Genomic DNA, 27,899 nt, shown 5'->3' on the forward strand with positions numbered 1-27,899 from the left:
AATCGTTCTCGAAAACGTAAAGTTCTTTACGACACAGGGCTGGAATTAGATTGCCCCCCTTTTTTTGGATTTTTCGTTCAAATAAAGAAAATAAGAATGTAAAACAAAGTTGTGATACGCTTATCTGTTTACCCTCTATGGTTATTGCCAATGCGCATCCTCCGCCACCAATTGTTTCGCAATTCTCTAATCGAAAACAAAAAGAACTCATTGTCGTTTGTCAATGACAGCGGGTTTAACTTCCTTTGACCCAGACTCGTATATTTCGCTTTCTACGTATGACGTGAAATGCAGCTTTTCTCGCACTTGATGACAGCCGTCTCACAACTGTGTCGTTTGGAATATGTAAAATCGTTTGGGGCTTAAAAATGGGAAAAATGAAAGTTTGAAAACGTGAACAAAAAACAAGACAACAACAAAAAATGGGGTGTCATTACAATCATCGTTATAATCAACCTTTCTCTTTCGTCGCGTTCGAGTGCAAAGTACACCCCCCATATCGGTGTCATTCACGTGATGAAAGCGGGCATTTGCTGATCACGAATGGCGCCCAACTTAAAATAAGATTGTCGTTGTTTCCAGATTTAAAGCCTCAATGTACGAAATATAAGCTTGAGTATTGTCGTTCAACCCTGGCACACTTGCAGATAAATCAATTGCACGTGAAAACGACAAGTGGCAAGTTGGACCTTAATGGCGTTGCTGGAATCGGCATGCATTGTCATTAACTCAATGCTGCATTTCTATTTCCTCGAGGTCTTCGTCTAAACTTTCCCGTTGGCGTGACACGTTTGAACACAATTTTGTGTGTCATTTTTATTTACGCGCCCAACGCAATGCTTTTTCACGCAGGCATTCTCTTGGTGTCACTGCATAGCTTCGCCTGCATAACCATAAAAAGCTCTCGTCATTTCATCTCTAAATAAAAAAAAAAAAAAAAAAAAGAATGTCGGGCAGTCTATTTGTCACTCTGATGGTAACAAATAATAAACAAACAAAGCAACGGCATTCCTGGGCATTTGTTGAAGGAAGTAATTCAATTTCTTTTGTGTGTGTTTGTGTGTGTTGAATATACTGACATCCGGCGTGAACTTTGTAATTACACGCCACCGGTTTGTTGTTGTTTTGTTGACACGTCCGCGTATGAAGGGTATACGACATTTGACCTCCTTCTTCTTTTTCCGTCCATTAACTGCGTGGCAAAAGAACCGGGAATATTGCGGACGTTCGGCTATTGTGTAATTGAAAGCGAGTTTACACTCGAGGCGTTAGGTTTTGTTGCCTATTTTTCGTACGTTTGTCTGAATTAAAATAGCTGTTTGTTTCACATCACAAGAAAGTTGCGTGGACATTCAAGATTTACATGGTTGGCCTTATTTATTTGAAAGATGTATTTTCACTTGACATGTCGACAACAATATAAGATATTTAGAATTTTCCATTATAATTATAGTATGTTTGTATAATCGTATGCTGTATGACATTATAACCGTACCGAAATGCAGATTCTCTTCGGTGCTATTCCGTGTTTTTAAAGGATGTTAAGTGTATTGCGGGTCACATAACGAAATTGCTTTTTTTTTTTCAAACGGATAGAGCTAATCTGTTCGTGCATGCCTTTACCGTTCTACGTGCCACGAATCACGAGATTTATGTGTCTAAGACTTTATATGAGACGATGCCAATAGAAACTATGAACAGGGCACACAGACACACACACATACAAAATTGAAACCGGTACACACAAGAAGACAAACGCACGTCATGGAACAAATTCTTTTTCATCATGCACACTGTGCTCTCTAGAGATAGAAGGCACCGTTTTATATGTGTGAACGTATACGCACTGTATCGTTTGAAAACATTGGAGGTTCATTCGATTGCGAGTTCTGACGTGTGTACGTATACTTTACACTCAAAATCAATGCCACGTCGATTTGCTTCACAAAAAGAAAAAAACGTATAGAAGACGCAGGTATTTTTTTTTTTTTTTTTTTTGTTTCGCCCTCGAAAACACCATTGCGAAATATAAATGGCATGTCGTTCTGCATCCACAAATTCAGTCACGTAGACACGAAACGTAGCAAAACGAATTACGGCCAACTATCATTTCATGTACATCGTTTCATTTTCGCACGGCCCGGCTTAATTAATATGCTGTACTTGTGGGAAATCTCTTCACTTTGCATTCGTAAAACGTCATAGATGAAGGTAAAGTGAATAGTTGATTGATGAGGAGGGAATAGATGATCAACGCGCTTGTACAATTTAGAGCTGTGCTTTTCCTCTGAATCAAAATTCGCACGCTTTGCCAAGTTGAGATTCAGACAAAAAAAGAAAAAAAAAAATAGAATGATATCCCAAAGGCACTGGAACAGTCCCCGTGGCAAAAAACCATCGACCGACAATCATGGCCAAAATTACACATTCGCACAGCCATTCATTCCAAAAGGCAAGGTTTTTTTTTTTTTGTCTTTCTAATATTTTTCCATGAGATTGAATTGGTGTTTTACAGTTGAGTGATGACGGTTATTTTTAATGAGTGGAGAGCTTGCTGTACAACGAAAAGGAAAAATGAAATGTGATTCCGCCTTCAAAAAAGTGAGCGCTCGTGCTGTTCAACGGGCGGGTATGCCGGACAGTGAACGCCACGACTCGTTACTGTGATAGCAACGACGCCGTTGGTCCTTGCTGACGATGGCAATACTTGTTCAGCCGTGTCGTCTTTTATTCTACCATTGTTATTTTTGCTGAGCAGTTGGCTTTCGTTCGCAGTGGTGTCCATTCGCTGCTCGGTCGTCTTCTTTTCTACTTTGACAATGCGCCCTCTGTGCCCAGCTCGTGCAGTCAAAGGGAATAGGCCTTCGCACTCGTCACTCACTGCCGGGTCAACCGGTTGGCCAGTTTTGTTTCGTTTCCCCTCGTTAGTGTAGTAAGACGCTGCGTGACGTGACACTATGGCCAACGCGGCACACACGGCTGCCACTAAAAGCACTGCGACGCCACACACAAGTGCCAGATAGAGTGGATTTTCCAGGAAGATAACAAAGCGTCCCATTGGCGTTAACGTTGCACCGGCAGCTGTGGCTGGTTTGCTGGGCAAGCCCTGCGAATCGATTAGCATGGGCGGGTAGTTACAAGTTGGCAGATTGACGTGGTCCAGTCGAGGCAATTCAACTCCGGCCACGGCCGGCGGATCTTGGCAGACTGGGCACGGCTGAGCGCCGTCGTCGTTGATATAGTCGGCCGTTAAGTTACCGGCGTTCGTCTTAAGTCCTCGGCAACCGTCTTTAATATGACGACTGGCCGGCGAAATGTCCAACCATTTGAGCATTGGGCCTATGACGCAAGCATCGCAATACCTAAACAAACAAACAAACAAACAAAAAACAGTTAAAAGAAAAAGACAAGATTAAGAAGCACTTGAGTCATTGAACAACTAGATTTAGGCTCGACAATACCATGGATTGCCGTGTAAGTAGATGCGCCGTAAGCCCTGCAGAGATGATAGGGCGCCAAGGGATAGATCCGTGAGACTCGACAGTTTGTTGTAGGACAAATCCAACTGGCGGAGGGACGGTAGTGATCGTATTACTGGATTTTTAACCAAATGATAATAAGGTAAACGAATTGAGATCAAGAGTCTGAAATAGCGAAAAACTTTTAGTTTTTATAAAAAGATTTAGTTTTTATACCCTCGACTGGCAAGTAATTAAAAGCGGTGCCGGAGAGATTCAGGCTTTTTATTCCATGATGGAAGGAGAAGAGATCCGTTTGGAAGTGCTGATCGCGGCCGATGGGAATATCTGCAACGTCAAGCTCGCTCAGATTGAGTTGCACACGCGGACTGAGAATCGATGACCAGAGGTGGGAGACCTGAAGTGGATTGGCTCCAATTTTAAGCCGGCGGAGGGACTGATTGAGTGGCAAAAAGACGAACGGGTCCAAGCTCTGGAGACGGTTGCTAGAGAGATCGAGTTCGGTGACGCTGACATTGGCGAAGGCGGCGGGATCTACCGTCATCATGCGATTTCGCGCCAACGACAACGTCGTGAGGTTATGACCTGGAAGAGTTGAGATTAAAATAAAAGGATATGTAAACAACAGGAAGGAAATACAACAGTAAAAAAAAAAAAAATAAATAAAATGAAAGAAAGGGAACTTTATTTTCTTTTGAGCGTCACCGTAGTGGTACACCCGCTACGAGTCGAAAACTAGACAACTGATAGTTTCGCTCTTCTTCGTCCCTCACAACAAAGATGACGCAAAATATAGAGCCTTTCAAAGTTTATCGCTATAGCGAATAAAAAGCGCTGACAAAATTGCACACCCTCGAGACTATACGTTTATACCTCCTGTATTATTCTATGGAGACGACAAGGTTCGGGAAGTATATTTCGTTCTAGCTGTGCGCACGAAAACTTCTATTGATGATTGTTTAAATAAAACCGATCATCTGGAAGAGATACTCGAATAAAAAGTGGACAAGAAAAATGCTACAAAAAAATTCGGCGACTGGTTTGGCCAAAAAGGCGGATGTTACGTAGCGTTCCATCTGAAGCCAGCGTCATTGGATGAAACTCAAGTCAGAAGAAAAGTTGTTGTTGAGTAGCATAGCTGGACTTGGTAGTCTGGCAATGTATTCAAATAGCTTTTATTTTTATGTTTCCGCTGGCATTTGCGAAAGACAAAAAAACATGAAAAACAAATGAAAGTAGAAGACAAGTTGTGGACCTTTTAACGCGCAGAAGCTGTTCGGAGTGGACTTCTTTCATGAATGAAGACATTTTGCTCTAACAATACGACCATGAACTCCCTAGATCATTGCTGCAAACTCAAAATTTGAAATTGTTTTGGTTGCCGAATTGTGTTCACGAGAAGTTCCATTTAGATAAGTCAGACGCAGCGGTCCGAACTTCGCTTTTTTCATTGATTAATTTCGAATGAATTTCTTATTAGCAGCGCAAAAAATCAATACGGTTTCAGTTCATTTCTCACCTGTTAATACGCCACCGGTGAGCACCGTCACGTGATTGCCGTCCAGATAAAGATGCCGAAGCTTAGGAAGGTCTCCGAACGCATTCTTGTCGAGATAATGAAAGCCGTTTTCTCCCAAATCGAGCGTAACGATGTCGGGGAGCAAGTGCAGCAGCAGCGGATTGATGTACGTCAAACGGCAGCGACGGCAGCGCAAAGTGCGCAGGAGGCGGACGTCGCGGAATACTTCGGGTTCCAGTTCTTGCAGCGGATTGTCACTCAACTCGAGTTCTTCGAGTCGATGAAGCCCGTAGAAGAGGCGCGGCACGAATTCCGAGAGATGGTTACGCGCCAGCGAGAGACGCTTCAAGGCCGGAAGATGGCGGAATGCCGCCGAAGGAATGGAATCTATGATGTTGCCATCCAGAAGGAGATCCTCCAAAGTGATGAGGCCCCGAAAATTGGACTCGACCAGCGCCGATATATTGTTTAGCGATAAATCGAGCGTCCTGAGCGATCGAAGGCCCCAGAACGAATGTTTACCGATGGCCGGTACGAACGAGTTGGTAATTTTCAGTTGCTCTAATTTCGCTAGACTCTGAGTGAAATAGAAATACATTACCATGAATTTTTTTTTTTTTTTTTTTTATGTCAAATACGATGAACATTTAAATGTTTTACCTGGAATATGGGACCGATCGTTAACGAGTTTGGCTTGTCGTCGGGCGCTGTTATAATTAGCACCTCAGTCAGAGGATCCATGGCTCTTATGGGGATGGGGTCTCCCAGATCACCCCTGTCACACACGACTTTCACACGGCCGCGGGGGTCGAGCCCGCATCGACACACTTCTGCGGGACAGTTGAACGCTTCGCCAACGCTGTTAGACATTGATAGCTCGATGGAGGCGGCCGTAAAGAAAAAACTGGCCATCACGGCGTTGACGACAAGCAGCCGCAGGTAAAGTCCCGAAGCAATCATCGTTGAGACCTGAACAAATAACGAAGGAAAGACAAACATTAGTTTACGCTTAATAAGCCAAATAGAAAACGACGGTTCTCCTACGCCAAGTAATAGGATTTTGGGATGTGCGAGTTCTAGACTAACTGGAAGTGTTTTTAACATTTTTGGCTATTCTCATTTTCGTCATGGGCTTAGGGCATGGCCGCACGGCTGACGTAATTAGACGGGAGGCCGTCACGCTGTCACGCCAGACAGCGTGAAACACACCGTATATTTCGAATGCCAAAAAAAAAATAAAAAATTCGTAGCTGCTGACGCTTGTTCACTTCACTATCGTGTAACAGTCGCCGGAATGTGTGTACGCTCCCTAGGCTAGAACTTGACGCTAGACTAACGAGATTCTTTCGCTGACAATTCCGTCAAGTACAGCGGTAGCCCCGTCGCATCGATGTTGCGTCAGTCACGTTTATGTAGACAACTCGCATTATTCGTGGGCACACTTTGTAAGCATCACCGTGTCAACGGTGCGATTTCCGTCTTCGTTCAAATATCTGTATCTTTGGCTTTTTCGTCAAGCATACTTGAAACTGTCTCACTATAGCAAAAGCCTTTCGTCGATGTCGCTAAGTCTGATATCTCTGTGACAAAAGGAAAGATGCTGACTTTCAACACTATTGACAGCGAATCGATCACGTAGCGACTATGTCCCCTGTAAAGAGAATTGGATGCTGAGAGAATTGAGAACGCAACAGTAGATGCTTGTCTGTTACAGTGTCTGCTTGTTAGTTTGACGGAAACGATGGAGACGATCAATGAAGCTAACTGAGCAGCACATCGCTATTATGATTCTCCGAATTTCAGTTGTTTTTTTTTCTTCGGTGAGTTGATGTGATGAAACTTCAAGTCGGACTTGTCGCTAGTTTTGCACGGCACTGTCCTCAAATGGACACAACGACCCCGCACAGACACGAACGTCCCTTAAACTCAAACTTGTTTTGTGCAATTGCTGCCATTTCGCATGTCTGTATGGCGAAATATTTTTAAAACCCTTAAAACAATGACTTTTTAAATGGCATATACTCTAACGATTCGTGATTAACGGACAATGTCGCAGTGGACATACTTGCCTCTGACGAAGGTCAATCACCATCAATTCAAAAGGCCGCATTCGAGTAAATTGAACGTTAACTGGAAGTTGCCCATAAGCGACGATCGATGGCTTTTCTTTTTTCTTCTTCAACCAAAGGAAATTGGTCATCTATTCTTACAGACATTTATTGTTGGTGCAAACCTTTCCTGCTAGCTCGATCGCGTTGATTTAAGGCCTCGCTGTTCGCGTAGGCCAATGCCTTAAAATTTTTCTTTCTATTTGAAATTCAGTAGTAGCCCTCCGTTGTTTACTTTAGACGATAACCAAGTTGAATATCGATTAGCAAACGAAAATAGCAGATGCTATAAATCGAATGGTTAGCCGATAGTTTGAAGAATTGCATTCAAGTTTGGTACAGGAACTGCAAAACCGGAACGCTCATCAACATTATTATCGGTCGCAGAAAAACACTGTGTATGTTCAGAATGCACTTGAGCAACGCCAACTCGATTGGCATTTTCGGAAATGGAAGGCGGATGAAAACAGCATTTTGCTTCTTTCACATGTATACAGCTTATACATCTTCCTTCGAGTCAAAGAGCATTCCACGGTACCGGTGCTTCGGCCGGATGCCTCTGCCTTTGCATCCGCTAGCCCACAACCTCCCCCGGAAAAGGGAAAAATGCGCACAAAAGCGCGGCATTGAAACCTTCCCCACGATTGCCCTCAATCGTCGTGGATATCAGAGGGGGGGGGGGGGACAAAAAAAAAGGAGCTCTATGATGTTACATTCAAAAGGTTTTTTTTTCCTACAAGGATCAAAAAAAAAAAAAAGCGCGGCTGATGAAGAAGACCCGTGCCGCTGCCGCGCACGGAAATCGAGAACATGAATAGAAGAAACTCTTGAAGAAAAGTGATTAATAGTTTCTTATGAAATAAACAGATTTTTGCGTTTATCATTCCCTTTGACTACTGTACTGGGCCAATAGGAGACCAGGGAGAATCAGAGACGTCTAGAACGGCCATTTAAGATTTGTTTTTTTTTTTCTCTCTTGAATAGCAAGAGATTTTACTTATGTCATTTCAGATGCCAGATCGCACCATCTGTGCAATGATGCCGTTCGTTTCACACAAGCGGTGGGCGATTAATCACCGTAACGTGGTTTCTACTTTCTTCTGCTAAACGAGCTGGATTTTCGAAGTTGTGGGGCATCTCGCAACGGAAACTAATCAGTCCATTAATCAAGAACACAATCCACCACCAGCATATAGGGTGCGCATTATGCCTCTGAAGTCGGTCGATAAGGAATTACGTTTCTTTTTCTCCTTTGCCACAGATTCTAGAGAGCGCGAGAGGCCTAAAAAGATAAAGAAGTACTGTACATAATTCGTCATATGGTAAGACGTGGTAACTCATGCGGATGGATTGGTATACCCGTAGCGTCTTCTTTTCTTGGTCGTTACGTGGCGATTGATGATCTGCTGGGTGGCCTATACCAAGACTTTTTTCCCTCTTTTTTTTTTTTTTATTTTTCTTCCCCTAACATTGATCACAATATGCCGCTTGCACTTTCCAACGAGAGAAGAAGAAAAAAAAAAAATAAAATTCTATTTCCATTGGGTTATACGTGTCGACTAGGGACATGAATTTATGGTAGAAAAGGGTCTCAGTTCAGCCACTAATGTTTTTTTTTTTTTTTTTTTTTTTTTTTTTTTTTTTTTTTTAACTTTTAGAGCGTTTACCGTGAATAATACGTGTGTACATTTTAGTTATATGTAACTGAATAGTCTATGGGTATCGAGTTCATATCGGTAAGGGAAATTTTTTTTTTAGCGCACTTTGGCACGTAAATTCTAAGTCCAACTGCACACACTTGGAAATGCGTCTTTTGAACTATTCGACGTATTCGGTTGGTGAAGGAAAGAAAGAGGAAGGAGGCCGTGTCTCTAGTGTGACACGTTGATTGACAGAGCTTTTGACGTCTTCGCGAAGGAATTACTAAAGGTAGCACTCGAGCGAGCATTAGCGATTCCTTTTTCATAACAAATTCGTGGCAAATGCAACGGATGTTTTTGGGGGTTTCGGATAAAAACATTCCACCGCGAATGTGGCCGCATAAGACGTTGCATTCATTCGCGGAGCGCCACACAAGTCATAAGGTTTTATGTGAGGCAGGGTACATGCGTGGCAAAGCAAAATACAAAATAAACTTGCAAATTGAACATAAAAAGAAAGCAGACAGAAGTGCAAGTGGAAGCATCTGCCCCCCAAAAGTTTGACTATGCCTCGCTTTGCGGTTTATAGTCCGACCGTCATCCGCAATCTTACGATCACGTGATGCAGAGGAAAGATTGCCACCTTTATCCACCTGGTGTAAGCTGATTAATGAACACGTTTGAGTTTCTTGGTAAACAGGAAACTTCTTTTGTGATGTATTGCGTTACAGGAAGGCACTCATCTTATCGTGTCATCTACATATTTGTCGGTACTGTATTCTCAAAATTGAAGAACGTTGATCCAACCAACCCGCATGAGGTACCCAAGGTTTTTTGGTACACGTTTTGTTGAAACGAAAAATGAAAATATGTTGTGAGCCAAGAAAGTGGCAGACAAGAGAGGGCTTTTCATTTCCGGTGGGATCTAGCCGGAAGCCTCACACCTACCCCCTCGTGTTACTGCGAACAAATAGTACACGACACTGAATCAAATGCAAAGCAGTTGTTGCTCTCAGAGATTCAGGAAGCGGAAAATATTTCATCAGTCATGTCGCGCTGGAAGGAGTGTTACGTTTGAACTACATTGTTTTCGTTTGTCACATCTAGAATAGACGTCATTAATGCAAATGCTTCAAACGTGGCGGCAGCCAGTAAAATGAAAGTGTCGAACCGATTGTTTGGACCAAGAAGATATGTGCTAACGCATCGTTCTCTTTAGGGAACGTTTTGTCCGCTAAAAATTGTACAAGGATAGCGAACGTTTTCAACTGAATAAACGTTGACGCGTGTTAGCACAACTGCAAATATCATGAGCCTTTTAGAAAAGGTAAAAACGAAATAGAATGTCTTGGAGTGGTAAGTTCGATTGCTATTCGGCTAAACGAAAGATTACGAATGGATCGAGTACGTGTGAACACTGGCTACCACTTCCCAATGGAGCATGCACGGAAAATCCCCTCTCCCCTCATTGAAGGATCAACGTCCTGACAGAGTGAAATACACGTTTGTACATAATAATCGGCAGCTGCTTTCGTCCAGGCTCCCTTTTCTCAGTGCTGGTTTTTTTTTTGTGTGTGTGTGTGTGTGTGTGTGTGTCTGCGGCGCGCACGGAGGGGGGTGTGTCTCGCATCACACCACCGAACGCTTTTGTCTGGCTCGAGGATTTATCTTTATTATTTTTCGTCTTTTATTGTAATATCTATATATCTATACTATACAATATTTTTTTTTTTTTTTTTGGGGGGGGGGACGTGATAAGAGGTTCTCCAAAAAGAAGTCAGGAGGGGGTAAGTTGGTGAAATGCTGAAAGTGAAACGGGCACGTTAGAAACGGGTAGCCTATATATCGAAAAAAAAAAATAATAATAATAAATCTATGATAGGGCAAGGGGTGCTTTTATGTAACCAAGTCGGAAATATTGATAATGATGGGTAAAATTTTCTCACCCTATTTCGTTTTGTCACGAGAACAAAAAACAAGAAAATTTCAAAATGCCTTAGTTACTTGTTCGTTTGATCGAGTCGAACGATCGTTACTGCAATCCTTTCAGCTACGAGAAATCGACGACAGCCCCGCTTGCTATTACAATATTGGTTTGATTACACGTAAAAAAAGGGACGGGGTAGAGAGGAGACTGTTGAGAACAGCGCAAAAAAAATGTGAAATGCAATTCGTGTTATCATATATTTTTGCAACAATATTTCCTTGCAGTTTCTTTCTTCTTCCAAGAGCATTCAATCAGCTGTTGCCAAATTGGCGTGCCTCGTAATTCTGCCCCGCCAAGCAACTTGCGATCGAAATGAGTTACCTTGCTAATGGGATTTTTAACGAACCCTCGAGGAATCGTTCAGCCGAGTAAAATGCATTTAACTACATGTATTTTCGGGTCGTCTTTTTTTTTCTTTTTTGAAGTTGACTTTGTTCACTCGACTTGTCGGTTATAGATCGCTTTGAAACCCAAAACCCATCAGTGCAATCCGATTCCCATTTTTTTTTTTTTTTTTTTTTTTTTTTTCAAGATTTACATGACTACTTATCACGGCGCGGAACGTTGCAGTTCTTTGGCTTCGGATAAATACGAAACAAACAAACGTCGACAGTTTGCTACCTCGTCGCAGATATTTACTCGATCTATGAACAAAACAACAGAAAACAAAAAGAAAAACGACTTCTTTCTATGATTTGACATGGTTTCTTCCGGCGTATCAGTGTAACCTGAACGGGTTGATGACCGAGGGATGTCACATCTCCTCTTTTCGGTTGGTGTTCGACGACCGTAACGATTGCCATTTGCCTTTGCTTGCTCGATGCGTTCGTGCAATGAATTCGTAAATCGATACATATTCGGATGCACTCGAACACTGCCTATATAAGAAATCGATGCCCGTTGCCGCTATCCCTTTGGCTATATCCTAGAAGACGGGGGGGAAAAAAAAAGTGCTGGATGTAGGAAATGTTTGAAGAACACAGCGCAACCTGGCCATCTTCTTTTTTTTTTTGTGCGTCTACTGATGACCCTAAGGCTTCGGTTCTGCTTCGATTTGTATTCTTTGTGCCATCGGGGGAAATGTTTTCCTTTCTAGTTATATTTGTGTTTTTTTTTTTTTTTTAAACTAACGTTGTTTGGCACTGCGTTCCATGTAAGGTAACGACAGCGACGAAGAAGAATTCGCATTTACATCTTTTGGTGGACCCATTTATCAATTGCGAGATATGCGCCTGTAGAAAGATGCACGCGCCATCGTGAGTGTTTAGTCTGGGGCACGTGCGTTGCGCCATTCGTTGCAGGCGGCTTTAAATCCACGCAATAATTCAATCGAAAACAACTGAATTCTTTAGGCAATCAAAAGATAAAGAGCAAATAGAGGCTCAGTGTTTGCCATCTCTGACGCGTAGAGCATATCATTCGATATTGGCCCCTTTCATTCGAATTCAATGTTGGATCAAGAACTGGATGAAACAAAAGAATAGAAAACATCGCAAAGGGGGACCTTTGTTTTATGTGTGTTTTGGATCCGTGGAACTTGGTCGGCGATATCGTTGGCCACACGACGTGAATGACCAAACACCTGACCATCAGAAGATGCAAATGAAAACGGAAGTCACCAGCGTATACACAACTAAAGAGGAGAAGGGGGTTTAAAGGTCAGCCATACATGTCGATCTTCGGAGCTTTATGTATTCGACCTTAAAGGTTTAGAAAAACAAAAACCTGGTGTAATAAATTATGCAAAAAAAAAAAAAAAAAGTCGGCTGCATTATAAGCTAATATGAAAGGTTATGGCTTGACGTTGCTATCCGAAGACTTGGGAACTTGTATTTTCAGTATTCTATGCGCATCACACTGTTAGACGAGACAAAACACTACGAAACGTTTACAGAACGAAGAAATTTTGTAGGAAATTAATACGAGGAATTGGTTTGTTCCTTTTTAAATTTAGTTTTTAGATGCCAAAGAAAGGGTTAGTTCTATATAAAAAAATAATCTTCATTTGATGATGAACGATTTTCCAAAAATTGAACTGGTAGTTTTCAAGCCGTGCAATAAAAAGTCGGTGGCGAGAGTCCCTTCTCCATTAAAAGAGAAATTTTGTGCGCTCTGTTCGGATTCTTCAACTTGCTCGCATTATTCACAAAAGACTTGCTCGCCCTTTTCTTCTTGTGCTTCGCTGTTACGATGCCTAATGGAGATGGTTAGATGTTAGAGAGGAAATCTTTTACGCTTCCAACAAAAGTTACTGTAGGCAATTTCTATTTTTCCAAAATGAAAAACGGCCATATTTTATTTATTTTTATTTATTTTTTTTAACATAGGGGGGGGGGGGGGGAAATATCTTATGGTTGTTAGAAAAAAAAAAATGGCCACCCCCTTTTAGTTCTGAGCTTCATGCAGGCGCAGAATGTTTTGTTTCGCCCTTTTTCTTTATGCTATCTGCGCATTTGTGTAAGCATTGTTGCGCTGCGCTTTTACGTAGGCTGTCGGCTGATAAATAATGCCTTTCCGAAGCTATGACAAAGACGGTCGCCTTTTTTTATTATTTTTTTTATGTAAATATTTATCGTAGCCCACATCTCATTTACGATTTAAAACATTCTGAAATTCGTTGACAACATTATTGGGTGAATATCCATCATGGGATTCTTGTTTACGTTTGATTTGAATGCCAACGGTCGGGCGGATATCTGAACAAATCAAGTGATTCCTCTTGTTTTTGCTTCGAATTTTTAGAAGTGGAACTCATTATAAACTGAATTTACCAACTATTGAGTCCTGTCGAAAAGCTCAAATTCGTGAGAGGAGGAGGGGGGGGGGTGAGTGAAGCGACAGCAGATGGACGAGAGGGACTCATCGGCTCGTTGAAGCTGACGGCTGAGATGAGGGCGAACGGAGGGGTTTCGTTAATCATTCGCTTTCGAAACATCAACGACGACTCCTCCTACTTGACAACTGCTGGCGCCCGCGATAATGAGACCCAAAACAACATCTCTTTTCATTCTACCCCCTCTCCGCTAACTTTTTAGGGCAATTGTAGACGCTTCACGGTGCAAAAAAAAAAAAAAAAAAAAAAAAAAAAGAAGTGCGAGCTATTAGCAAATCGACCCGGCTGAATATTGCAATCGAGTTAACGGCGCCATCCATGGGTTTTTGGGATGGTCCCGATTTTATTTCGGTTCTTCTATCGCGTAATTAATGTGATTTCAATATTAATGCTTTCGCTCCGGACTGCAGGCGAATGCACTTTAGTCAGAGTAAACAGGACAAAGAGAAATGGGCTGCGGTGAAGTTTCTACTTCTATTCGGATCTCTTTCCAAGGGATCTCTGTGCCTGCTACCTTGCCGATGGGTGTATACGTAAGCCTTATTTAAACTAAACACACGATTTTTATTACAACGCAGTGCAACTGGGGAAAAAAAAAAAAGAAAAACAATACGGCGCGGAAGACTGATTATGGTGCGGAATATTTCATTGTGTTCTGTCGTCATCCGCATTATAGAAGAGGCTCGAAAGCCTGCCTTCCTAAGGACAACAACGCAAAAAAATGCTATACATAACTAATGGTCTACAATTTGCAGACGTAACGTAGGCCATCCCAGAAATGACTCAAGTTCTTTTACTATTTTTCATTTGATTTACTTATTTCTTTTTGTTGTTTCTGTTTCCCTCTCTCTCTTTTGCTTGGCTATCGTTTACCTTCGGCGGCGCAGACAGCTTCGTGCAACGTAATACTAAACAAGAGATATAAATACGCCATTAACGTGGGCCCTCTTTCTTTCTCTCTCTCAGTTCGTCTACACATTGATGAGGCATTAGTGCTTGAGTGGACGTCGGCCTTTTCGATAGCAGCTATAACCTGCGTCAGATAGGGTCACGTACCGGGAGCGTGCCGTCCTTTAAGCTCTAATAGTTGATGGTGACCATATACGTGTGGGACTCGAAAAGAAAGGCCCCCCGTTCTGCTCCGTCAGTCAACAACGGCCCAGTGTGAAAGCCATGCTGCCAATCATCAAATGCTTCTCGTCTATTATTTTATTTTTCCTTGGCTAGTAGCACAAGCCATGGGAGTCACGTGTCAATGACTTTTCTCACGCGCCAAAGAATCCGCCTTCCCCCCCCCCCCCCTTCTCTTTATCGAAACGCCACTCTGCCGCAGATGTTCGCATGCAGATGAATCTGTCACGCATTATACTCATCTCTCTCTCTCTCTTTTTTTTTTTTTTTTTTTTTTACAGTGTTTACTATTGGACGTTCTATGATAATAATAATTTTTTTTTATTATTGCCTATCCTCTTGTCACAGCCAGACGGATAAAAATTGGCGAACGATTTCCCTATGCACACACGAACGCGGATGGCAGACTTAAAAAAATAAATAAATAAATAACGGAAATGATTGCCGTGATGGGGGAGTAGCGGCGGTTGGAATGGACTGGGTGACGACAGGAAAGTTGACGACAGCTAACGATTCGATGATTTTTTTTTTTGATTTTTTATCCGGATTGGGTGTTTTTTGTTCGTGTGGTTCCACGAAATCTATTATTTGATCGATTCGTTTCGCGGTGATGGGCCAACATGGGCAGAAAAAAAAAGAAGAAAAAAAAAAATACCCCACTAGACTCGGTTTATTGGACCCATTCTTTTTTTACGGCATTATAATCCACGCTTCTAATCAATTCATTGCACGTAACAAATTATAATGAAAAGAAAACGACATCATTTTCGCGCTTTTTGCGAAAATTGCGTCAATGAAACTCGTCGGCCAAAGAACTTTGAAAACGAAATTGGAGTTAATCAACTGGAATTAAAAGAGCAAAATAAAAAATTGAATAGAGCCTGATGAAAGTAGGATGTAGATTCCAACTCGAGAGGAACGCGCAAATCAATCCTTGAGCATTTGCTATGCCCTTCCCGTTTTGCCACTGGATAACAATTTTAACTCACGGTCGAGTTGTTCCATTTAGTCGAAATAGATTCAATTCGATCCTCCCCAAAAGGACACACGATTCACTACAGAACTGCAGCAGGTGATGGGCTGACTGTTTCTTCACACTCGGTTGACCAACATCCCCAACCCCCCCTTCTCGCTTTACTCCCTCTTCTCTATTTAATGCAGCAGCGCACGTATTTTTGGATTTGAAAAAAAAAAAAAGAAGAAGAACGGGGGCCATCTAGACGGTGTTGCCGTACGCGAACAAATATATGACACACCGGATGCTTGTAATATATCGAAAAGAATTTGAATAGGCAAACCGCACACAGAAAAAAAAAATAAATAAATCCGGAATGGCGGGCCGGAGCGTTACAGCCGCCGCATTTTCTTTTTGTGCTTAGGCGCGGAGTTGTATAAAGTCTATACAACTCTGCCTCTGTGTGTGTGTGTGTGTGTGTGTGGGCAGTAAAATACTTCCAACTCATGTACCCACCCATCTTTTTTTTTTTTCCCCGTGTTTTGTTTTGTTGTTAAATGCATTCGTGCAGCGGGATGCAGGTAAAAGAAAAAAACGCGCTGAAAAGATGGAAATAAAATTTACGTTAACAAACAAAAATCTAACCACATAGATCGTAGTACTAACGGACACACACACTCACAAAAGAGTCACAGTGCGATAAATATGACTATGTTTACTGGACGTATGGAAGGTTGTCGTCAATCCGCTTCCGTTTCATGCTGTCACATACCGGAATCCGCCTTCTCCTCCCTCCCCCTCTTTCCGTCCACGGATGAATAAAAAAAAAAATAAAATAAAATACACCCTGCTGGACATACAGCTATGTCATCTTTTCCTGCCATCGAGTATATATATACTCTGCCTTCCGAATGAATTACGCGCCACACGAGGGCGCGCGAGAGATATTCCGGTCATGTGTGCGTTGTAGAAATAGCGAAAGATTCCATCAGTGAGGTCATTTTTGTCCGTGAAAAAAAAAAAAAAAAAAATAAGTAATAATTAATGGACGCTGCTGTTTAACATTTGTCTTTGTCCTTTAAAAAGGTTTTGATACCACACGCAGCTCTGTATCTAGTTAATGCGTTTTTGACTGACGGGACGCGTGCTGTACTGCTCTTTCTTTTTTCTTTTTTTTTTTTTTTTTGTACTTGACTGTGTTATATACGCATTTCTTTTTTTTTTTTTATGGTGTGGAGTCTCGTTTTACAAAGTACTGCAACAACTGCACGATCTGGCCGACTCGCATTGGTAGCTCATTGCAACTGTTTCTTCAAGCAAAAACTGCTCGCCTTGAATGTTTGTCTGTCCCCTCTATTCTGTCGCAGTCGTAGCTTCCTGTTAATGGCGTTCCGCCTTTTGCCTTGACTCGGTTTCATGTTTTCGTGACGAATGCGATCTTATCCTCTTTTCGTTTAAAGCCCATTTTTTAAAAAATGAATAAAAAAAAAAAAAAAAGGATTGGGTTTCAAAAAACGATGGTGAAAAAGGGACCCTCATACGCGTAGGGTGTTTCATTGTCTGTTTGGAAAATAATAATAATTTTTTAAAAAATCGGATAGCCTCAATTGTTTGGGGACGTGGGCCTGAATCATGGCAACCAATGACAATGCCCTTGTGTAGTTTTTGCAGTCAATTTTCTGTTTGAAACAAGAGACCTCCCAACATGGAGAGAGGGGGGGGGGGATGCAAGCCAAAGAGCTCAATTAAGGGATGGCATTGGATTATTTCAACGTGACCTAACAAAAGATTCCATTATCATTAATTTCACTGCAAGAAAAGGGGGGAAATGGATCGATGCAAACGACGTATAAAACAACTAGTAGTTAATGCAGTACTTTCCGGGCTGACGACGATTCGCCAAGCTGCGTGTCCTGGAAATCGACATGCTCTGCTGACGATTTCGAGTCGTCGACAGAAAAGAAAACAAATAGAAAATGTAAAGATGGTCGAGATCCGCCGTCTGTCGATTCCAATGAAATTCCGCTCATTTCCCCAGCGCGCAAGTCGGAATAATAACAATACAAAGGAACGTGCTCTTTTACATCTCGGAAAACGCTAAAAAAAACTTTCGACGACCCCTAGTCTAGTCGGTTTTCTCGACGCGGACCATGTCGAATAAAAAGAAAGAAAAACAAACACAAAACAAAAAAAAAAAAAAAAAAAAAAAAACAAACAAAACAAAAAAAAAAAAAAAACTTATTTGAATGTGTAATCAGCAAGTTTCATCTCTCCGAAGCGGATGACTTTGTTTTCGGAAAAGACAAGAACGGAACTCGTTCTTCACGGGACCCAAGTGCCTATTCTGTCCAAATAAGTTAACGAAATGAAAATGCCGGAAGTCTTCGTATGGCTCGATGGGGGCTTTTGAGAGACCCCCCCCCCCCCTCCCTATAGCGCACAATAGACACATAACACACACACATAGACATACACGGATTACGTATATATAGCAGGGAGGTTTTTCGTCTCAAAAGTTTGTGACATAGCCTCAACAGATGATCTTTGTCTCGTGGAGGTCCTACATCTAGACGCACACAGTAGCTCCGAATTCAAACATTGACTCGTAGAAGAGACACAGCAGGAGGCTAAGTGCCCTGCCCGTAAAGGCCAAACATTAACGAAGGGTGGTAGCATACTGGAGGACGGTGAGGGGATGGAGAGAGTAGAGATATTAAGAAAGAGATATGTGCCACAAAAAGAGAAGGAGTTCACGCTTTTGAAAAAAAAAAAAAAAGGGGGGATTCTTTTTTTTTTTTTTGTTGTTGTCTAACATCAACGCGTGTAGGCCTATGAGGTACTGGGGCGAGCAAGTCAGACAGCGGCCGCAAAAAGAGCTGTTGCACGCTTTGCAGCCATTTGGAGTGAGGAGGGACGGATGAGGAATCAGCTGTCGACTTTTTGTGTTTCATGGGCCCTGATGGTGTGCCTCCGTCACCGAATGGCAGTAGGCAGCAAATGTCGGCGGCAGCCGATCGGGATCGACCGACACCCCCTTAAGGTCGTCGCGAGCCACGTCGAATTATTATTTATATGTTTCACCTCCCCCCCCCCCTTCCCGCCGGCAGCTTCCATAGTTGGATCTATCGGGGGGATGGGTTGGGGGGGGGGGGGGGGTAGCGGCGGAAACATCCGTCATATTTTGATTTGTATGGAAACGCTGAAAATCTTTTCTTTCGCCTTTTGGCTCTGACGCCTACTTGGTGCGAGCCGACTAGTAATTACAGACTGTTGAACATCAATAGCAGCATCATGTATTTTCTTGTTCAGATTGAATTCTTTCTTTTTTTTTCTTTTTTGTCTGTCAGCTGATCAACTCGGTCGAATGAATAGATTTTTTTTGTTTTTAATTCGCTCTAAAAAATCTAAATAGATTTAGCTGATTCACCAACACTCGCTTTCTCCGATGGAAATTGAATTTATGATGCTGGTTTAATGATGCTCGTGTATCAGGTCACACGTTACTGCCCTGTTATCAAGATAATAAAACTTTTTCAATATCGAGGTCACTTGTTTCCTATGTTTCGTTTTTTTACAGGAAGTTTCGGGAAAAGAGCTTTCGATTTGAAACTTGAAAACTGATGACAACAGAGATGTAGCAGACATCGGTCGTAACAACACAATCGTTGCGCATCAAGAATCAATTGACTCGAGGCTTTTTTTTTTTTCTTTTTGTATTGTTGTACACGTGACACGCAGCATTCAACTTGCGTGCGTACCTTTTTTTCTTCTTCTTCTTCTAATTCTTGACATACTGCCTGTCAGCAGCAAGCACGCAATTTCCTTTCGAATTTAACCATTACGAAAGAGGGAGAAAAAAAAAATTTGAATAATAAAAAAAAAAAAAAAAGACACAAAAATTCCGGTGAATATTTTATCATATGGAAATGGATTGTGTACGAGATCTACGCTTTTCTATACGGAGGTTTTCAGTTCAAGTCCCCGTCACAATCCCCTACATCGCAGTGGCCTTAAAACCTCCACCTAGAAGGTAAAATCCTAGAAGGAATTACCATTCCCCTTTTATGCAGGCAACTGCAGACAGTGGGACTGAATAATATTTTGATAGATCAAGTAGGAAGGAAATTTAAAAAAAAAAAAGAAAAAGGGGGAATAAACGAAAACACATGGCTTTCATGTTTTTTTTTTTTATTTTATTCTCCTTGAATTGAGCTTATACATGCTGGCCTGCTGGCCCCCTATCGGTTCGATCCTTATCCTCATCTTTTTATTTTTATTTTTATTTTTTACCCTTTTCTTACTCGCTTTGTGCTTCACTACGAAGCAGCAAACAATTCAAAGAGCAGCACACTTTTCGCTTATGGGAAGCTGAAATCATGTTTCGGAACTGTTATAGATTCACGGAAAGCAAAAAAAAAAATCTATTTGCGAGCAAACAAAGGGCGATGAGGAAGAAAAGCACATCCTCCGGATGCATTCCTACATTATCTCCTTCAGGTGATGGCGGTTAGGAATCAATCACAATCTTTTCTCTTTTCACCCAGTAATAGCCAATCTCTTCAAATGCAGATTGCCCGTACAAGAGAAATGGCTGGAACGAATTGTTTGTTGATCTATCCCGCTTTTCTGTCGGCTTTTGCCATGCATATACAGCATACCCGCCCTGAACTGATGAATAATAGGCTTTTAATAAGCGTGAAGTGAAATGCAAGGCAGGTTGAATAATAATAAAAAAAAAATTGTGGACAAACCGCCGAAACAGAACAAACAAAAACAAATTAGTTTAAACCACAGGAGGGCGTTATTACTGATGCTATCCAGTACACAAGAGTCTCATTTTTTTTCACGTCATGATTTTTCTAAAGATAGAGTATCCAATCCAAATGAAAAAACACGGAGCTTATTTTTAAGGATATATTACTGGATTTTTTTTTGTTTAGTTCTTGTATTTATCAAGCAAAATTATACGAGGCTTCTCAATTGACGGACATTCATCCTTTTTATTTATTTATTTTTTTTTTTTTGTGTTTCCTATTATTACAGAATACGGTAGGCCTGAGAGTAAGCCGCATCTTTTGTCGGCTCTTTCTTACCCCCCAAAACTTCAACCCCCTGGGTTGTCTTTATTTTCATGAGGAGACTTTGCAATGAAAATTCCAGGAGCCCTCCCTATCAAATAATCTTATAGTACAACGGGTATGCTACTTTATGGTGTACATAGGACGTTCGTTCAATTTCCTATTTTGGACCTAAATGATTTTATTTTCGCTTCAGCTCACAGCATAATGGATCGTGACTTGCTGAATGTTTCGAGCAATTGGTCGCTAGCGCTACACATTCTGATCGAAGCAAACGATTACGAAATACGTATAAGAGCATCTGCAGGATCGATAGAAACACGAGTTTGGCACGTGGCCTACAACATCCACCGTTTGTTGCAGATGTGACGATGCGAGAGAGCATCGACTCAAAGAAATGAATGTCATCCCAAAGTTGACATCCATAACAGTATAGGCTCCCATCTGCTGCCTAAGTTCGGCAGGCTTAACTCGTGAATTCAGAAGGATGGCCAACTAAATGCTCTCCCGCACGAGAAAAGCATCGGTTAAGCAAGAGAACTCAATACAAGTCGTTCGGCTATGCGAAAGGGCCATTACGTTCAAGTTTGGGTACAGCAGAAAGCAAGATCAACAATAGCCGCGCTCTTGTTCCCAAAAGTCCAAGCGGTACGCTATAGTCGATAAATGAAACTTGCGCGCGCTATTCGAAATCCTTTCGACTGGCAACGGTCCCTCTCCCGTCAGTCTTTAAAAATTGACGGAATACTAGTCTTAATGGACTAGTTCCTTCTTAGCTCCAGCCATTTAAAGGAAATAAAAAAAAAAGAAGAAGAAGAAGAAGCCCTTGGTGTATAGACCTAGTTTTGCGGTAAAAGTATTCTTTTACGTCGCGCACAACACACGCAAGCGTTATGCTGTAAAGCACACAGGATGAACAAAAGCGTAGAAAATGAAAGAAGGAAGGACTCGGTGATTTCCGAATAGAGAAAACACACACGCATACACAAAAAAAAGGGAAGAGTATAGGGGGGAGGAGGGAGTTGGAAACGAAATCCGACACGGCATCCGCGCACGAACTGATGGCTTGATGAACTGGCTGAGTGAGACGGGGGTTCTAATGTGTAAAGGAGGAATAGAGGGAATACAATTACAATTTCGTTAAAAATGGACAAACAAAATAACAAAAAAAAAAAAAAAAAAAAAAATGAGGATGAAGGGGCTAACGATGCTAACCGACCTTTGCCGATTGTTAGCGCGTGAATTTTTCAATGTTGCGTCCATTAAGACGAGAAGCATTGCAAGTGCATGATTCTTATTTTTAACGGGCTATCCGGGAGGAAAAGGCAAAAGAAAAAAAAATAATGCCCTATAATCACGCGGTATTATCGAACTTGGCGTTGTGTGCTGTTAATGTCGCTAGCGTGCATAATCTACATACGGGAGTGCATCGTAAAAGTCTGCCAGTCTTGGTCGTTAACGAGAGATTGCGTATAGATCCTCTCTGTCACAGTTCCTTTCGGGCTCTTTCGGAGTAAAAATGAAAAAAATAAAATAAAATGAAACAAGGGCATTGGTAGAAAAGCCTGATTACCCGGAGGATGATGTGTATAAAGAAAAGAAAGATGATGAGCTAATATATTTTTTTTCCCGCAATGCATTAGACTCTTATCGTCTTCCGTGAATTCGATAGTTGTTCACTGTGAGGCCATCAACATGTCAGCCTTCGTTGTTTCGACGTTGGACTACCGGAGTGAACTCAATTGGACTTTTCCCTTTTTTCCTTTTTCCTTTTTTTTTCTTTTTTCTTTTTAGATCAAAGAACTTGATATTGTTGGAAAGAGTTCCGTTAGTTTGGAGAACTGACCAATTGTTGTACACAGTATTTGGTATCGTTTTTCGTTCAAAACAAACGTAACAGTTTCTTGAAGCGCATGATTTGTTTCGTTGGGATTCTTTTTTATTTTTTCAAAATTAAATCGATATTGTTTTGGCTATTGCCGACTTCCGCCAATATGTTGTTGGGTGCCTTCCTCTAAACGCTCGTGCAAGGACGTTAGGTTTGTAGCAAATAGAGTAGCGCTATCCGTAACGAAAGTTTTCCGGTGCTATTCAACCACAATTGGAAACAAAAAAAAAACAACAGAGGAGAAATGAATATTTTATAAACCTACTTATACAGACCACACCTTTAGTTCTCTACCTACACGTCACCTTAGACAAGGTTAACTTTTTTTTTATCGATTAGTCTCTTTTTTTTTTTTTTACCTCTGCTAAAATTCACTTATTAGATAAAACCAAAAGTATTCCCGTACGAACACGAAAAGCCCTTGGGAAACCAACGGGTTTTTTTTCTCTCCCCCCCCCCCCCTCGCAATAGATAACGCGGGCACGGGATACAAGGTAATAACGCAATTTATTTTTTGCGGTACATCACGCGAACGTGCGTGTACACAACGTAAACGTATTCAACCGCTGTACTCCAGCAATTAACCTCATACACACACGGTGATTTTACCCACTTCTCTTGTTGGCATACTTTTCTGCAGCCAATGGTTGATTCCATCGTGTTTGCAAACACAAAGTTCAAGAGAATTACTTTAAAAAAAAAAAAAAAAAAAAAAAGGTAGGTCTTTCATAGAAAGAAAGAAAACAAAAATTATTATTACGAGTAGTGTTTGTGCACACGTAATTACAAAAATAAAGAACCAACTACCTGCCCGGATGATTGGTTTGTTTGTGCTAAGCATCTGGCGCTGGTGTTTCGTCATGTTGCTGTCTCAATTATCATTTTAAAACCCCACAGAGTTCAGGTGTTTTTTTTTTTTCTCATTATTTTATTTTTTTTTTTTTTTTTTATGAAAAAAGAAAGACTTTAACATTGCGCCCACGACATTTCTTGATTATCGGAGAGAATGCAAGACAAGAATGTAGGCAAACGTAAAAAGAAAATGATTGATCAAATGCTTTTTTTGATTTTTTCTTTCTTCCGAGGGCAGTGGAGATGCGTCAAAAGAAGGGCAATTGAAGATGTCAGAGCTCGAAATGAGAATAACAAAAACCGCTGGCCGTGCTTTTTTTTTTTTCGGTCTGTTGCGTTCCGAGACTGGTCGCATAACAAAATTACTCCAATCCCCCACCCTTTTTATTTGTATTTCTCTTCTCTTTTTCTCGTTATCTTTTTTTCCCTCTTTCCCATTCCTATTGATTTTTTCTTTTCTTTTTCTGTTTAGGTATTCGAAAAAGCTAAAGAAGTTCCACCACATTTTCATTCGATTTTTCATCTCGCAAAGCGACTGCGTACTTAAAAATTATGTAAATATGGATGAGTATTGACGAGTTCTTTCTTGGCTGGTCGCACGATGTGCACGTTGACGCCATTCACCCCCCGTCCATCCACATCTTCATCAATTGAGCCATCTGCTCGTCTATGAAAAAAAAAAGTTAAACGTAAAGCCTCATTACATCGTCGTTATCACCACCCTTGTTTTTCCTTTCATGAAAAGGTGATAATGAGTCACAGCACCGTTGAAATGCCCGGATACTATTATTATTATTTTTTTGTGTCGTCATATGTAACAGAATGAAATCGTTGAATGAATTTGTTATGCCGTTTTTTTTTATTTAAGGTCGGAGGGAGAGGGAGAGTAGGTGTTGCATTGGGATTGTCCCGTTTTCATTGTGCCACTAGACTGTCACCCTCTCAACACTTGACCATTGTGCGTAATTTTTTTTTAATGCTCATGAAAAAAGCACGATTCTTTTGTATATTAACACCCCCCCTAGGCTTTCCGTTACTATAGGTTTGAATAATAAAGCTTTAAAAAAAAAAAAATAACACACCATCTGTAGTGAATCTCCAATAACAACGATATGTGCATATGCTGTGTGGGAGGGACCCCGGAGCTCTATTTTGATTCCCGATATTTTCTTTTCGTTTTTTTTTTTTTTTTTTTTTTTTTTAAGAACAACAAAGTCTGGGCCTCGTCATAAAATAGAGGAAAAAGAACACAGAGCTGTAGAACACGTGGCTTGCTCAACGGGCACATGTGTTGTGGTAGCGACAGAATTCTCCCTCTCCATCTGACTTAGTTTTTTTTTTTTTAATCTTATTTATTTAGTCTTTTTTTTTTTTTTTTACTCGGTGAGAGTAGAAAAAATATTCCTTCTTTCATGTCATCCGTATTCTCTTCGTTTCCAGCACGAGCTTCGGATTTTAATGTGTTTAAATTTTAAAAGCGTTACTTGGTTTCCCTTGTGCATCAGTCTTCACTTCCGCACGCCGAGTTTCCTCTCTCGTTTTTATATACTTTTTTTTTTTCTTCATTTTTTGGTGTTTTATCCGTTGCAGCTTGGCTGCTCATCATCTCAAAAGAAACATTTCAAAAATTGCGCTCGTACTTTCAAAACTGTTCTAGATCTCAAGTTTATCCGAACGCGCGAACTCATCGCTCAAAGACATTCAGCATAGAACTCTGACGTGAACTGTCGGAATGTTTCATCCGCCGTCTATTTATCGAACGAATTCTCTTATTCTAATTAAAATGTATTCATATCGTTTCTTGGGACTCGTTCGTCATTAGCAACAGTCGCAAAGTGTGTCGACGAAACGATCGACAATCATCTTCTGAAATTTCATTGCATTTCCGGACAGTTATGCAACGACAAAGTCATGCAAACAAACTGTTATCAGTTTTATAGTCGGCAGGTCGTTCACTTGCGCTCTCCGATAGACGAGCAAAGCACAAGGATGTATCTGAATACATTACGAATAATTTGCAAGCAAAAAATCTATCCTATATGAGCTTTATGTAGGAGCCATCCCAACGCCGAGATGGCGATGTAAGCTGGAAATTTGAGAGGCAAAAAAGGAAGACAGGCTCCATGGAATTTTTGATTGACTATTCCGAGATTTACAAGCATATACTGCATAACGCGACGTCTTCTTATTCGGAGTTTTTAGACCAAGGATTTTGGCCGAAAAATCTATACGACATCTGGGATTTTTTACGTGATTTTGTACCAGGTTTGGCAGCAGCTGCCAAACCCTTCGGGATAGTTCTTTGCCATTTCATTCGATCTGGTAGGATTCTCCCTTACAATGTTGACGGTTGTTTTGCTTTGTTTTTTTTCTCTTCGTGTCGACTATAAACCGCTGAGAGGCATCGAGTCTCATCGATTGTCTTATGGACAGCACGAACGAATGCGCGCGCGTCAACTCTTATCACGCTCAAAAAAAAACAAAAAAAACAAGAAATCTGCGCATTGGGCTGTAGTGTTAATAGGCTTTTCGTCCACATGAGGCTCACAATTACGGCGCTAACGCGTCCCAATTCATCGAAAGAATAGTAATTGAAAGAAAGGACACACCTCATAATTGTATATTGCCTAACGTTGGCAATTGATTGAGAGTTGGCAAGAGACTATGATGCGATTTAAAGATCCTACTACTTTCCTTGGGTAATCAACACTGACGCTTTGCCAAAATCCTCGTGCGAAAAGTTCCATCCAGCGGTAGCCCGTGGCAGCCATTTTATTCGAGACGCAAAACTTCAATTCTACACTACACAGCGAAACTTCGTCATTGTGAAACCGAGATTTAATGGCAATAGACTCAGATGTTCGCATGGATGTGTACGTTAGAGTCGTATAACGTCAGCCACTTTCTCTACCGTTCGTGTTCTCCTGGTAACTCGCAAAGCGTGTATATAGCTTTGACATAATAAATCATTAAAAGTAAACTTTGTCCCGTCAGCTCATTGTCAACACTTGAACGAGTAGAAGATTAAAAGAACGGAATTATACTGTCATGAGTCGTCTTGGAGGTCTCTGAGTGCGTGTTTTAAAGAATAAAAATATATATATATATATATCTATTACTGCACATGAAACATGGTTGTCTAATTATCAACCGGTAGACTTGAAATTGTTCTGAGTAAAATTTGCAGTTGAATCGTTTCGAGTAATAGGTCCGGAAGAAAAATCCCTGAAACTTGTAAGTGAAAGTATGCGAGGGAATAAAAAAGAAAGAGTCTCTCGTTACAATCATTAGAGATGCGTATTCTTTCCGAGAAGGAAACACACACATAGACCACTTCACAGCCTTCTGAGCGTCCGCTTGCAGCGTCCAACCCAAATTCTAACTGTTACCTACTGTAAAAAATATAAAATAAAAAGTAAGAAGAAAGGTGTCTAACTAGTTTTTTGGTTCGATGCACTTCTTGGCAGAAGGGAGCCAAGAGACGAGACATGTTAAATATATATATTTTGGCTCTCCCGATGCAAAGGTTATTCACATCCCGATAAGCCAATTATCACCTGCGGTAGCTTAAGTTACGAGAACTCACAAACCTCCCGCTGCCGTGGGGTTGTTTGTTACAAACGTTATGACTGGTGATGGATTCGAGTGGATACATCAACCGACACGTTCCTCAAAACACGACGTGCTACCTATACTGATAACGTACCACATGATGGATCTTCTTTCTTTATTTCTTTTGAATTGTACACTTCTACGCGCGTTACCCGCATAAAACGATTGGGAGAAGCCGATTAGACAGTTGTTGGCCACTCACCTGAAGTCGTTGAGATGCAGCGTAGAATATCGAAGTGTGACGATAAAATTCCGAAATCAAACCAAAAAAAAAAAATTGTGAACGAAAGATCACAATAACGTGAGCACTGTTTTCATGTCGCTACACTGAACAACTGGTTCATTGACGAAATGAAAGTACAAACGAGTTTTCTCTTTCGTTTGGGATTTCTGCAAGTGTATTTTCACCTTTACCGCAGCCTTTTCGATGAATGCAAACCAAAAAAAAAAAAATAAATCGAAACAACAAACAAACAGTTTGAAAATGTTTCGGCTATAGAACGAGATGGTAGGGCGGCGATCCGAGGAGTAATGCGACTGGCTCGGTCGGTGGTGCGTCTGCTACTGAACTGCTCACGCTGGTAGCTTCTGGTTCAAAAGAGGGGGGTTTCGCTGACAAGCAAACGTAAGGAACGATGGCTGTAGCTCACAGTCTATAGGGCCTCCACCTACGCCACGTTATTGTCAGCTATTCATTTCGACGGTATTAGAACGAGAAAATAATAAGCCCTCAACACCCAGAAATATTTCAGGTTCACTCTTTCTATATAGGCATACAGACTTCCCACGCAATGTTAAAGAGCAAACGACTTTATTT

The 27,899-nt window shown here is 41.2% G+C and overlaps 1 protein-coding gene across 1 annotated transcript; it reads right to left on the reverse strand.

Moving 5' to 3' along the window:
• Nucleotides 1-1,358: 1,358 nt before the first annotated feature.
• Nucleotides 1,359-27,632, reverse strand: LOC130692885 (insulin-like growth factor-binding protein complex acid labile subunit). Its single transcript, XM_057515968.2, has 6 exons — nt 27,285-27,632; nt 5,659-5,967; nt 4,999-5,575; nt 3,696-4,064; nt 3,462-3,594; nt 1,359-3,362 (listed from the first exon to the last, which is right to left on the reverse strand). The coding sequence occupies exons 2-6, from the start codon at nt 5,956-5,958 to the stop codon at nt 2,594-2,596; spliced, it is 2,148 nt and encodes a 715-aa protein (XP_057371951.1). The 5' UTR covers nt 5,959-5,967; nt 27,285-27,632; the 3' UTR covers nt 1,359-2,593.
• Nucleotides 27,633-27,899: the final 267 nt, after the last annotated feature.

The sequence above is a fragment of the Daphnia carinata genome, chromosome 3, assembly GCF_022539665.2.
Source record: "Daphnia carinata strain CSIRO-1 chromosome 3, CSIRO_AGI_Dcar_HiC_V3, whole genome shotgun sequence".
Lineage (NCBI taxonomy): Eukaryota > Metazoa > Arthropoda > Branchiopoda > Diplostraca > Daphniidae > Daphnia > Daphnia carinata.